This window comes from Protobothrops mucrosquamatus, unplaced genomic scaffold (assembly GCF_001527695.2).
Source record: "Protobothrops mucrosquamatus isolate PMUCROS unplaced genomic scaffold, P.Mucros_1.0 scaffold4032, whole genome shotgun sequence".
Taxonomy (NCBI): Eukaryota; Metazoa; Chordata; class Lepidosauria; order Squamata; family Viperidae; genus Protobothrops; species Protobothrops mucrosquamatus.
This window is the reverse complement of record NW_015389967.1, coordinates 52411-65418: the sequence shown is the minus strand read 5'-3', so window position 1 is coordinate 65418 and position 13008 is coordinate 52411. Positions and strand designations below refer to the sequence as shown.

Below are 13008 nucleotides of genomic sequence, written 5' to 3'. Positions count from 1 at the left end.
CATGCCCACCTTCTCACTAACAATTGGCGCTCCCCACTTTTCCTGCAGGTGGATTCCTACGGAGGCTCCCTCCAGTTCACGGTGCGCTACCACCTGGGCCGAGGCCAGTCGGAGCCCGTCCCGAAGCCGGACGTGGTCATCGTGGGCAACGGGCAGAAGCTGTTTTACCGGCTGCACACGCCCCCCGACCCCTTTGTGGCCAACCGGCGCCAGGTCCATTTCACGGAGGTGAGTGCCAGGGGAGCCAGGGATGGGGGGGAAGGGAGGAGAAGGAGAGCACCTGTCTCTTGCTGGGACCCCCGTAAAGACCCCCTGCCAAATGGGACATACGTTCCCAATACTTTAGGGCTTCCGGGGATTCAGGATGCTGAGTGTGCAGCTCTTGCTTAGAAGCGGAAACTGCCCTGACCCACAGGCCACGTTGGATCCTGCTTGTGGCTCAAAGAAATGAGCCAAGCTGCAGGCCACGGGAAGCACATTCGCACAGGGGTCTGCTTTTAGTTGAGCGGGCGAGACCGGGGCTGTCTGATCATGTTTTATGCCTGCAGGAGAACTGGCAGAAGGAGTCCGGGGAGCCCGTGAGCCGAGAGGAGCTGCTCCTTGCCCTGCAGAACCTGGAGGCCCTCATGATCCAGACGGTTTATGATAACCGGATGGCCACCGTGGGACTGAGCAACATCGTCATGGACACCACCACCACGGAGGTCACCGGCCTGGGTGTGGCGCATCACGTCGAGGAGTGCAGGTGCCAAAGGGCGGGGGGGAGGCTGTGGGGGAGCTACATCTGGGGAATCTCTAGGTCCAAAATCTGGGGGAAGAGGGGCTACTGGATCACACATTCCCCATAATCAAGTCTGCTGTGGAGTTCAGATACGCTTTTAGCTTGTTCAGATACGCTTTTAGCTTATTGTGGGTCACCCTAGTCCAGGGGTAGGCAACCTTGGCTCTTTTATGACTCGTGGACTTCAACTCCCAGAATTCCTGAGCCAGCATGGCAACCTTTCCCTTTCCCCTCAGCGTGGCTGGCTCAGGAATTCTGGGAGTTGAAGTCCACGAGTCATAAAAGGGCCAAGTTTGAAGACCCCTGGTATCGACTCTCCTGCTTGAGCAGGGGGTTGGGCTAGATGACCTCTAGTTCAGGGGTCTTCAAACTTGGTCCTTTTATGACTTGTGGACTTCAACTCCCAGAATTCCTCAGCCAGCGTGCACGCTGGCTGAGGAATTCTGGGAGTTGAAGTCCACAAGTCATAAAAGGACCAAGTTTGAAGACCCCTGCTCTAAATCGGCCTTATGGCTGCACAGACTAGGCCAGGGGTAGGCAACCTGGGCTCTTTTATGACTCATGGACTTCAACTCCCAGAATTCCTGAGCCAGCCATGCTGAGGGGAAAGGGAGAGGTTTCCAAGCTGAGCCATGCTGGCTCAGGAATTCTGGGAATTGAAGTCCACAAGTCATAAAAGAGCCAAGGTTGCCTACCCCTGCCCTAGTCTGTCAGAGGGTCTGAACGGGGAAGAGAGGGTTAATGGAAGGTTCCCCATCTCCCCTTACCTGCATCATAGAGATGGGAGCCTACAAGGGCTGGAAAAACAGGGCCACTCTAGGACTCCTAATTTTCGCCTTCCCTCTTCCCAAGACCCACAGCTTCAACCCTGATCGGGAAGCAGCGGGGTTTTGGTTTTTTTTGCATTCAAACATTATTTGCCTCCCTGCCCGGAACACCCCATTTTGTAGACCTGTTTGCTGTGGCTGGGATTCCCACAAACGTCACTCTTCCCTCTTTGCCCATCCCTGGTTGTGCTGCCAGTGTTGGAGAAAGACATTTAACTCTGAGTAGACCTATCGGGCTTGGCTGTGACCTGAAATGCCCACCTAGTCCTCTCGGGGCAAAGGTGCTTCCACCCAGAGCCGTTCTGAAATAGCCAGAACAAGGGCATGCTTGGCACTAACTCCTCGCCCGCCTTGCCCGCCGCCGCCTCTGCTGGAAGGGGCAGCTGGTAGTTGCTGCTGTTGCTGCCGCTGTTTTCAGCTCCGCTCGTCCTTTCTTCTGCAGGTGCCCCGTGGGCTACTCTGGCCTGTCCTGTGAGCGGTGCGAGCCTCACTTCAAGCGAGTGCCCAGCGGCCCTTACCTGGGCATCTGTTCCGGCTGCAGCTGCCACGGCCACTCCACCTCCTGCGACCCCTTCTCTGGCTACTGCCTGGTGAGCGGCAGGACCGTGGGTGTTGGGGAGGGGCAGGGTGGGCCACCTAATGGCCTACTTTGGCCACGTAATGAGAAGGAAGGACTCCCTGGAGAAGAGCCTGATGCTGGGAAAGATGGAGGGCAAGAGAAGAAGGGGACGACAGAGAAGGAGGTGGCTGGATGGAGTCCCTGAAGCAGCAGGCGTAAGCTTCAGTGGACTCCAGAAGATGGTAGAGGACAGGAAGGCCTGGAGGAACGTTGTCCATGGGGTCGCGATGGGTCGGACACGACTTCGCAACTAACAACAACAAAGGGTGGGCCCTGAAGTCTAGGGGACGCTCCAGGAGAAGCTTTTAGATGTAGGGTCCCGACTGGAGAAAGTCTGAGGAGGCACCGAGGAGGACGGCTGGGAAATGTTTCAAGCAGCAAAAAAGTGTCCTAACGAAGGCTGTGGTGGCGCAGTGGTCAGAATGCAGCATTGCAGGCTAACTCCGCATACCCGTTGCCAGGAGTTCGATCCTGACCGGCTCACGGTTGACTCAGCCTTCCATCCTTCGACGTCGGTCAAATGAGGACCCAGATTGTTGGGGGGCAAAATGCTGACTCTATAAACTGTTTAGAGGGGGCTGTAAAGCACAGCAAAGCGGTATATAAGCCTATGTGCTGTTGCTATTGCTACGTTGCATTATTTGGTACCCAGTGCAAAAAATTAAGATTTGCTTAGTGGGACACCGCCATCCCCAAGTCCTTGTATTCCTCCGTCAGGCATCTTTTCCCTTCTTCTGCTCTGCAAACGCCCCAAATGCATCTATGATGAACGCGTGAAACTTTGGGAGGTGCTCTTTGCTCCCTCGCGGGGTCCCAGATCCAAATGGTGATGACGTTGGGACTCAGACCAGAGCAGGGTCTGCCCTCTCACGGCCCTTTCCTGCCCCTCCTCTTCTCTCTTCGTGCAGAACTGCCAGCACAACACTGAAGGGCCGCGGTGCGACAAATGCAAGCTGGGCTTCTTCGGCGATGCCACCCAGGCCAGCCCAGCAGCGTGCCGGCCTTGCCCGTGCCCGTACACTGAAGCTCCACGCAGGTGAGGGAGGCCAAGGTTTTCTAGAGGGGATGCTTGGAACAGTTTCAGCATTCATCTACGGCAGGGGTCTTCAAACTTGGCCCTTGTATGACTTGTGGACTTCAACTCCCAGAATTCCTCAGCCGGCGTGCCTGGTTGAGGAATTCTGGGAGTTGAAGTCCACGGGTCTTCAAATTTGGCCCTTGTATGACTTGTGGACTTCAACTCCCAGAATTCCTCAGCCGGCGTGCCTGGCTGAGGAATTCTGGGAGTTGAAGTCCACGAGTCTTCAAACCTGGCCCTTGTATGACTTGTGGACTTCAACTCCCAGAATTCCTCAGTCGGCGTGCCTGGCTGAGGAATTCTGGGAGTTGAAGTCCACGAGTCTTCAAACCTGGCCCTTGTATGACTTGTGGACTTCAACTCCCAGAATTCCTCAGCTGGCGTGTCTGGCTGAGGAATTCTGGGAGTTGAAGTCCACAAGTCAAGAGGTCTTCAAACTTGGCCCTTGTATGACTTGTGGACCAACTCCCAGAATTCCTCAGCCAGTGTCCCACCCCCCTTCTCAGGAAAGGGAAGTCAGCTCCCAGGGGCTGGGAGAAGCCAGTTTCCCCCTTAACCTCCATATACACACCTTTCCACAGCCATCTTCAGGTGCTGCACCGGTGCAACTTCTGCTCCTGGAGCGAGCTGCACCAGTGGGGCCCGCTGGAGGCAGGGCAGGGCTCCCTGGCAGCCAGCCTGACGGTCCTTTCCCTCTGGCAGGTTCTCCAACTCGTGCTTCTTGGATACGGACAGACAGGCGACCTGCGACGCCTGCCTCCCAGGCTACACGGGACGCCGCTGCGAAAGGTGAAAGACCCAGACCTCTCCTGTCAAAGCCTTCCTCAGCCAGAAGTGTGGGGCCGCAGCAGCCCCGTTGTGCTAGCTGGGGTGTGTGTGTGTGTGTGTGTGTGTGTGTGTGTGTGAGGTTAGGGTCAGGTGACCAATCCGAGAGGGGGGACCTCTGACTGGCCCTTTCCGTCCCTGCCCTTGCAGGTGTGCTCCTGGCTATGAAGGCAACCCCATCCAGCCGGGCGGGAAGTGCGTGCTGATTGGAGGAGATGGAATCCCGCCTCCAGGTAATCTCCTTGGGATCCCAGAGGGCTGTTTCAAGGCCCAGCAGGGCTGACCGCCCTGGGAGAGGGAGTTTTTTGTCTTGCCGGTCTACAATTTCTGCTTTTATCCCGGCTGTTACGCTGCATTCTTCTTGGGTGCCCCATCTCTCCCTCTCCCGGAGGCCGGCTCCTTGGCCCCCCCATCCTCCACAGCCTCCCTCACATCCCAGAGAGGGGTAGTGTGAACTAGGCTGGGCCTGAGGGAGGCGCTCTCCTTCATCCGCTTGTCTCACTAGGGAAGGATTTACCCTGCGACGAGCGAGGGGGCAGGAAGGCCTCGGATGGGGGCTGCCGGTGCAAGGTAAGCTGATGGCGCTGGGGGTGGAACACTGGAAAGGAGGCAGTTTGCAAGCAGACCCTTACACACACACACACACACCCTGTTTCAGAACCCAGCTGGTTGGTACCTCTGGGACGTCTGGGGCTCAGCCCGGTGAAAAGGGAGGGTTTAGACTTGGACTTTGGGATGCCGAAATTCCAAATTAGGAGGGAGTCCCTGCGTGTTATCTACGTGCAAGCACCCCGGTCCACGCTCAGGAAAGAGTTTTGCCAAGCAGGGCCCTCGTTTTCCTTTCTGACCTCTGAATCGGAGAGGGTGTGAGATTAAAACATTCGAAAGCCTTGGCCCCATGGAACACGAATCCGGGGATCTGCTTGGCAAGTTCTTGGGGGGGGGACACGGGGAGCACCGGAGTGTGGAAAGGCTGATAAGAGAGCCAGCAAGAGGGCTGGCTGGGTCAAGGTGGCTGGGTGGCCTCAGCTATGCCTGTCTGGAAGCCAGGATTTAGGGCGGAGGCTGCTTAGAGAGGCAGCCACTGTTTTGGCACCCCATGTGATTTCTCTCTTTGCCTCTCTCTCTTTCTCTCTTTCTCTTTCTTTTTCTTTCACTCTTTTGCTCTCTTTCTCTTTTGCTCTTTCTCTCTCTTTCTCTTTCTCTCTGTCTTTCTCTCTTTTTCTCTCTTTCTCTTTTCCTCTCTTTCTCTTTCGTTCTTTCGCTCTTTCTCTTTCTCTTTTTCTCTCTCTCTGTCTTTCTTTTTCTCTTTTTCTCTCTTTCTCTCTCTCTCTCTGTCTCTCTTTCCCTCTCTTTCTCTCTCTTTCCCTCTTTTGCTTTCTCTCTCTCTCTCTTTTGCTCTCTTTTGCTTTCTCTTTTTCGCTCTTTCCTTCTTTCTCTTTCTCTTTCCCTCTTTCTCTCTCTTTCTCTTTCTCTTTCCCTCTCTCTGTTGCTCTTTCTCTCTCTTTCTCTCTCTCTCTCTTTCTCTCTCTCTCTCTGTCTTTCTCTCTCTCTCTTTCTCTCTCTCCCTCTGTCTCTCTCTTTCTCTCTCCCTCCGTCTCTCTTTCCCTCTCTTTCTCTTTCTCTCTCTCTCTTTTTCTTTTCCTCTCTCTCTCTCTCTTTCTCTTTCTCTCTTTCTCTCCTCTTTCTCTTTCTCTTTCTCTCTTTCTCTTTCTCTTTTTCTCTCTTTCTCTCTCTCTCTTTCTCTCACACCAGCCCAATGTCCAGGGCGCGTCGTGCAGCGAGTGTGTCACGGGCAGCTTCCACTTGAGCCACGGGAACCCCGATGGCTGCCTCCGCTGTTTCTGCATGGGGGTCTCCCGCCAGTGTGCCAGCTCATCCTGGAACAGAGATCAGGTAGAGCCCTCGGGCCGACTCCTTCGGGGGGGAGGGGAGCGGGCACTCCCAGGAAGACACCACTCTGACGCTCCCTCCGAGGCCCTTCCGACAATTGACCCCCTTCGCTCCTGGCTCTAGGTGCAGCTGGCACAGGAGGATGCCCAGAGGGGGCAGTTCACCCTCGCCAACTTGGCCAACACCCGGACGGTCAGCGAGGGCATCCGCTTCGTTGGGGGCTCGGAGCTCTCCTTCTCTTCCTTCCACATTCTGCCACGGGACGTTTACTACTGGGTGCTGCCCGAGAGCTTCAAGGGAGACAAGGTGCCGCAGGGATGAGAAGGGCAGGATGCCTGGGGAGGGGGGCTGTTTCAGATGGCGGCTGGCATCTTCCTGTGCCGACTGACCCTCTGAAAGTAGAATAGGTTCTTAGGCGGCTTCCACAGATGCCCAGAGTCCTCGGATACGAGATGGGCAGCAAATACATTCCCTGATAAAAATAAGTGCAGGTTTCGATTCTTTGGCTCCCCCCAATATTAGCTCTCCGTCTGCCGGCGGAACAAATAGCGGGCCAGCTCTGAGCTCGCTCTCTGCTTCACCCCCCCCTCTCAGGTGACCTCGTACGGCGGAGAGCTGCGCTACACCATCACCCACCACGCCTTGCCCGGCTCCCCTCTGCTGCGCGGCCAGCCCGACGTTCTGCTGCAAGGAAACGGCATTTTCCTGGAACACGTGGCGACCAGCGCCCCCCTGCCTGGGGAGCCGACCACCTTTGCGGTGTCCTTCCGGGAGGTGAGAGAGGCTGGCCTGGCAGGACGTCGCCCTCGATTCACCTGGGCCTTCAGTCCACCTGCCCAACAACGGGGCAATTCAGCCACAGCAGCAGCAGCCACAAATGGGGAAGGGAGGCTTTGTCTATGTGTGCGTGTGTGTGTGTGTTTGGTCGTTCTGATTTCCCCACCTTGAGAGAAGGTCTGGTGGACAAAGGCAGCATTCACCGCCCCCTCCCCCATCTCCCCTTTTAGCAAGCCTGGCACCGTGCCGATGGGCAGAACGCCACCCGGCAGCACCTCCTGATGGCGCTGGCTGACATCGATGTTTTCATGATCCGGGCCTCCTACGCCGAGCGACCTTCTGAGAGCAGGTAGGGCGATGTGTGTGTGGGTGTGGCTGTGTGGGTATGTGAAGGTGAGGGTGGTCCCTGAATTCTGCCAGACAGGAAGGAGCCAAGGGGCTTGTGGGTGGGTTCTTGATGGCTGATCGGTCATTCCTGCCCTTCTCCGGGCAGAACAAGTGGTCTTAACTCAGTTTCCTCCAACAGGATCTCTGACATCCACATGGATGTGGCAGTGCCACACACCACGGGCCTGAACCCAGCCCCAGAGGTGGAGGAATGCACCTGCCCGCCCGGGTACCGAGGGCCATCCTGCCAGGTGAGCGGCTAGTGGAGGGTGGGCACGGATCTCTGAGCCTGGCAGAGGGCTCTTGGGGTGGCGTGGAGAAAGCACCCAGAAAGTGGGGCAGCCCACAGGCCAGCTGACCTCCTGTTGAGTTGCCCCATCCTTCCTCTGTTGCAGGACTGCGACGTTGGGTACACACGTAGCACCAGCGGCCTCTACCTGGGCACCTGCGAGCCCTGCGGTTGCAACCGGCATGCAACCGAGTGCGACACGGAGACGGGAGAGTGCCAGGTGGGAGCAGGGGTGCCCCCAGACCGGCAACCGTTCCCAGACGAGGAGGAGGAGGAGGAGGAGGAGGAGGAGGAGGAGGCCCCTGAGAAACCCCCTCCCCGGGCCTGGTGCTCGTGGCTGAGCCACGGCTTCCTCTGCTTCCAGGGCTGCCAGCACCACACTGAAGGGCTCCATTGCGAACGCTGCCAACCTGGATTCTACGGGGACGCCCGCCGCGGGACGCCCAGGGACTGCCAGCCGTGCCCCTGCCACGGGCCACCTTCAGCCATCCAGTAGGTGCCCCCCGTGACCGTCGGTGGTCCGTTCCTCGCCACGAGAGGCTCTTTGACTTCCTCTTCTTTCGCCGCTGCAGACAAACCTGGACCTGCTTTGTGGATGCAGACGGAGGGCCAACCTGTGACTCCTGTTCCCCGGGCTACATCGGGCGCCAGTGTGAACGGTAGGCAGCCCAAGAGCGCTCGGGGCCTGGGCTCAGCTGGTGGGGCTGCCCGTCGGCTTTCAGCCGGGGCCGGTCTGGCTCCAGCTTCTGCTTCTTAACTGAGCCCATTCTCTCTCTTGGCCCAGGTGTGCTTCTGGCTACGTTGGGAACCCGAGTCAGGGTCAACCCTGCACAGGTGAATTTAAAGGAAGGAGGACAAGTGGATGACGGGGACTGGGGGGTTGGCCATGCAAGAGGGAGGGGAAGCTGCTCCCGCCAGGGTGGAATTGGAATTGGAACGGTGAGAGAGAAAGAAAGGAAGAAGGCCCCGAAGCCTGGCCTTGCATGAGGATGGCACAGAAGGGGGGGAGGGGCTGAAAAGGGGGCGATGGGGGGAGGAGAGAAAGAAGCATCCAGAGTGCGCACCGGCCCACGGCCCCTTTTCTCTCCGCCTCCCTCCCTCCAGATTCCGACTCCCGGTGCCAGTGCCACCCGCACGGCAGCATCAGCAGCCGGTGTGATGCCAACAGGCAGTGCCAGTGTAAGGTAGGCAGGGAGGGAGGAGGGCAGGGGGAAGGGCCCTGGTGCTTTCCACCCCCTCCTGACTTAACCCCCTCTGCAGAGTGTGCTGGCCTGCTCCCCTCTTGCCCAGCTTCCTAGGCTCGGCCCCCCACAAGTCTCCAGCCGTGCTCCAGCCGGCCTTCCTTTGCCCCCTGCCTCTCTGCCCAGAGCGGGGTGTGTGTGTGTGTATCTTCCTGCTCCCCAGCAGCACCTTTGCCTCCTTCCAGGACCACGTGGAGGGCTTATCCTGCGACCGCTGCCGCCTTCATCACTTCCACCTGAGTGCGGAGAACCCCCTGGGCTGCCTGCCCTGCTTCTGCATGGGGGTCACCCAGCAGTGCACCAGCTCGTCCTACCACCGGGACGTGGTAAGGGGGTCTCAGGGCTTCCCTCCTAGGGGCGATCAGGGGTCTTCCGACGGGCTTTCCTCAGCTGGTCCTGCTGTTCACCCCCCACCCCGCAGATCGCTACCTCCTTCCATCCCGGAGACTTCCAGGGCTTCGCGCTGGTCAACCGACAGCGCAGCATCCGCCTTCTGACCGGCTTTGCAGTGGAGGAGTCCCCCAGGGGCCCTCAGCTCTCCTACGGCCAATTTGGGGAGCTGGGCCAGGAGTCCTATTACTGGCAGCTGCCGGAGGCCTACCTGGGAGACAAGGTGAGTCCAGGTGGGAGGGCGGGGCTAACCTGGCACCCGACATGGCATCGCAGTGAAGGATGGCTCCTCTGTGGAAGCTTTTGGGGGTGGGGGAACCCTCCTGTCTGGCCAGGACGGAGGGCGCGTGTCCACAGCGAGGGTTGCTCCACAGAGGAAGGTAGCTGAGATCGGGGGCTTCTGATCCATGGGGGGGGGGAAGAGGGAGGGAGGGTCACAGGAAATCCCTGAGTTTTCCTCCAGAGAACTCTGGCAGTTTACATTCATTTGTGGCGGCCCAGTGGTCGGAATGCAGCATTGCAGGCTAAACTCTGCCCACTGCTGGCAGTTCGATCCTGACCGGCTCAAGGCCGACTCCGCCTTCCATCCTTCCGAGGTCGGTAAAACGAGGACCCAGATTGTTGGGGGGCAAATATGCTGACTTTCTAAACAGCTTGGAGAGGGCTGTAAAAAGCATTGTGAAGCGGTACGTAGGTCTACGCGCCGTTCTTCCCGGTCAACGGGAGAGCGCAGGTAGATTCCGGAGCCCATGTGCCTGTGTCTGACCTGGGAGAAGCGGCGAATGGTGCACAGTGTCCCTCCCCCTCGACTGGCGGCTTCAGCCCTCCCCCCTCCAGCCTGTGTGCCTCTATAGGTCTAAAATAACCTTCCTATCCATCTTTCCCCAAAGTCTCAGAGTCGTCACAGCTTCGGGCTCTTTCCTCCCCTTTGGCTCCACAGTGGGCAGAACTGCCCATGAGGATCAGGGAGAGGCACGTTGTGGCCTTGAGGGGGGGGTCTTTTGGGGAGCCCCCCCAACACCGAGGCCCGTGTCTGTGGGAAAGCAGCGGACAGCTCTCTCTCTATTTTACTTCTCTGTTTCTCTTTCCTGCTTCTTGTTCCTTCTTTTCTGCCTGACCTGCTTGCCAGGGGGAGACCTATTATGCCCGGATGCGTCGTGCCCACAAGGTATGCTGGCCCAGGCCCATCCAAGGAGCCCCAAAGAGTGTGGGGCAGCTCCTGACCTCTCTGGCGTGGGGCGGGGAACCAGACACGTCTCCTTCTATCCTTTTGGCACCGGCGTCCCTCCAGATTTGTGTCCCTGCAGGGGAAGGAGGACAGGGGGGCAGAAAACCAGGGTGCACGTGGGGCTGAGATCCTGGGGGGAGCTGTCAGTGGGGCTGTGCTTTCCCAGCTCTTCGGGTCCGGCCGTCCTCGTGTGTGGCGGCTCCCCTTGTTTCTGGCTTACCCTGCCCATCGCAGTTGCGTTCTTGCGTTCCCCGGGGACAAGGGGAGACCTTTGGGGCTGACGGCTTTGGAAGGGGAGCCGGCACAGGCCTCACCAGCCTGCCTCCTCCCTCCCTTCCTCCCTCCCTCCCTCCTGGCAGAATTCCACATCCCTCTCGGAGCAGCAGCTGCGGAAGGAGGTGGCCGCGGGGTGGATCCCCAGCCCTCTGGCCCTCCAGAGCAGGGGCAGGCGAGCTGCTCAGGTAACGGACCCCAGGGGGCTGGGGAGAGCTGCAGAGTCTCTCCGGCTCCGGGGTGTGCTGTGGACGAGGCGAGGCACCCCTGGGCAATGGGGAGTCAGCCGTGAGCCTGTCGGCTCTTGCGGATTTGGAAAGAGCCTGGAGAACTATGGAAGATTGCTGCTCTCGACTCGACTCGTCTCGTCTCCTCTTTTCTCCTCTCTCTCTCTCCTCTCCCCTCCCCTCTCCTCTCTCTCCTCTCTTCTTCTCTCCTCTTCTCTCCATTCCTCTCCTCTTTCTCCTCTCTTCTCCTCTTCTCTCTCTCCTCCATTCCTCTCTCTCTCTCTCCTCTCTTCTCCATTCCTCTCCTCTCCTCTCTCTCCTCTCTTCTCCTCTCCTCTTCTCTCTCTCCATTCCTCTTGTCTCGTCTCCATTCCTCTCCATTCCTCTCCTCTCTCTCCTCTCCATTCCTCTCTCTCTCCTCTCCTCTCCTCTCCTCTTTTCTCTCTCCACCATTCCTCTCCTCTCTCTCTCCTCTCTTCTCTCTCTCCTCTCCATTCCTCTCCTCTCTCCTGTCCATTCCTCTCCTCTTTCTTCTCTCCTCTCCTCTCCTCTCCCCTTCCCTTCCCTTCTCTCTCTTTCCCTCCCTCCCTCTTTCCCTTCTCTCTCTCTCTCTCTCTTTCCCTCCCTCCCTCTTTCCCTTTTTTCTCTACTCTACCATCAGGCCCAGGAAACTCAGCTGAGACAGGATGCTGACATCTGGGAGATGCTTTCCCGCCTTGCAGCAGAAGGCAGCCCCCCCACATCTTCCCCACCCGCCAAACTGCGGAGGCCCCCTGTGGCCCGCAGAGGCCCCCTGCACCCTCCCCGCTCGGCTGCTCCCCCAGGCAGGTCTTCTCTGCTCCCTCCTTCTCTGGCCGCCCCTCCCGGCTCAGCCCCCCAGGTACACCTCTTCCGCCTTGGGACCTCTGCACGTGTTCTGGCTGGAAGGGGCTGGCAGCCCCTCTTTCTTTCCCCAGGGCCAATTGGCCTTGCCAAACCCCTCTGTGGCAGTTGACCCCAGGCCCCTCCTGCCCTTTTCTTTTCGCTGAATGGCCAACCTGAGTGGCTGAAAACATGTCTTCTCTTCCTTCCTTCCTCCCTCCCTTCCTCTTTTCCCTCTCCTCATTTCCTTCCTTCCTTCCTTCCTTCTCTCTGCGTGGGGCTGCCCCTCCTCTGTCCTGGAGTCCAGGGAGGTGGCCTTCCCAAAGGACAGTCTGTTGATGCCAACAAGCACCTGGTTTTTGCTTCCCAGAACCGGCACTGGGGGGCTGAGGCCCCAAAGGTACCCCTGCATGGGCTGGAATTGCTTCAGGTGGCCTCCCAGGGACCAGGCAGGCAGAGCTTTGGGCAAGCGGATGTTGAAGCATCCAGCGCTTGGCTGCCCAGGAGCCCTTTCGGTGTGGGCCGGTGGGTGGGTGGGTGGGTAGGAAGGAAGGAGCGAGGAAGGAAGGAAGGAAGGAGAAGCGAGGAAGGAAGGAGCAAGGGACGAAGCAAAGAAGGAAGGAAGGAAGGAAGGAACGAAGAAGAAGCGAAGAAAAGGATAGGAAGGAGGGAGGGAGGGAGGGAGGGAGGAAGGAGGAAGGAAGGAAGGAAGAAGAAGCAAGGGAGGAAGCAAAGAAGGAAGGAAAGAAGAAGCGAAGAAGGAAGGATAGGAAGGAAGGAGCTAAGGAGCGGAGTGAGGAAGGAAGGAGCAAGGGAGGAAGCAAAGAAAAAAGGAAGGAAGAAGAAGCGAAGAAAGAAGGATAGGAAGGAAGGAGCGGAGGGAGGAAGGAAGGAAGGAAGGAAGAAGCGAAGAAAAGGATAGGAAGGGAGGGAGGGAGGAAGGAGAATTGAGGAAGGAAGGAAGAAGAAGCGAAGAAAGAAGGATAGGAAGGAAGGAGCAAAGGAGGAAGAAAGGAAGGAGCGAGGGAGGGAGGAAGCCAAGAAAGAAGGAAGGAAGAAGGATAGGAAGGAAGGAAGGAAGAGAGGGAGGAAGGAAAAAGGGAGGACGGGAGGGAGGAAAGGAAGAAAGGAAAGGAGAGTGGCAAGGGAAATGGAAAGAAGAAAGGGGAATAGAGGGAAGGGAGAGTGGAATGAAGGGAGGGAGGGAGGGAGGAAGGAAGGAGAAAAGAGATGGAAGGGAGGGGATGGGCTGCTTTCCATTCCAAGGGGCGGTGTGCTTTGTTCCGCCTTGAATTTCCGGAGCCCCTTTTCT

At 58.1% G+C, this 13008-nt stretch overlaps 1 protein-coding gene across 1 annotated transcript in view; it reads left to right on the top strand.

Annotated features, from left to right (window-relative positions):
- HSPG2 (heparan sulfate proteoglycan 2) overlaps positions 1 to 13008 on the top strand; it is a 61025-nt gene that overhangs the window by 16023 nt on the left and 31994 nt on the right. Inside the window, exons 20-41 of the mRNA XM_029286548.1 lie at positions 49 to 228; positions 549 to 745; positions 2051 to 2198; positions 3136 to 3263; positions 4008 to 4094; positions 4281 to 4363; positions 4636 to 4700; positions 5886 to 6026; positions 6147 to 6329; positions 6618 to 6797; positions 7031 to 7149; positions 7327 to 7438; positions 7583 to 7696; positions 7841 to 7968; positions 8049 to 8135; positions 8261 to 8310; positions 8581 to 8660; positions 8903 to 9043; positions 9139 to 9348; positions 10237 to 10275; positions 10695 to 10796; positions 11497 to 11659. Of these exons, the coding sequence (XP_029142381.1) occupies positions 49 to 228; positions 549 to 745; positions 2051 to 2198; positions 3136 to 3263; positions 4008 to 4094; positions 4281 to 4363; positions 4636 to 4700; positions 5886 to 6026; positions 6147 to 6329; positions 6618 to 6797; positions 7031 to 7149; positions 7327 to 7438; positions 7583 to 7696; positions 7841 to 7968; positions 8049 to 8135; positions 8261 to 8310; positions 8581 to 8660; positions 8903 to 9043; positions 9139 to 9348; positions 10237 to 10275; positions 10695 to 10796; positions 11497 to 11659 (2737 nt within the window). The remainder of the gene's footprint in view (positions 1 to 48; positions 229 to 548; positions 746 to 2050; positions 2199 to 3135; positions 3264 to 4007; positions 4095 to 4280; positions 4364 to 4635; positions 4701 to 5885; positions 6027 to 6146; positions 6330 to 6617; positions 6798 to 7030; positions 7150 to 7326; positions 7439 to 7582; positions 7697 to 7840; positions 7969 to 8048; positions 8136 to 8260; positions 8311 to 8580; positions 8661 to 8902; positions 9044 to 9138; positions 9349 to 10236; positions 10276 to 10694; positions 10797 to 11496; positions 11660 to 13008) is intronic.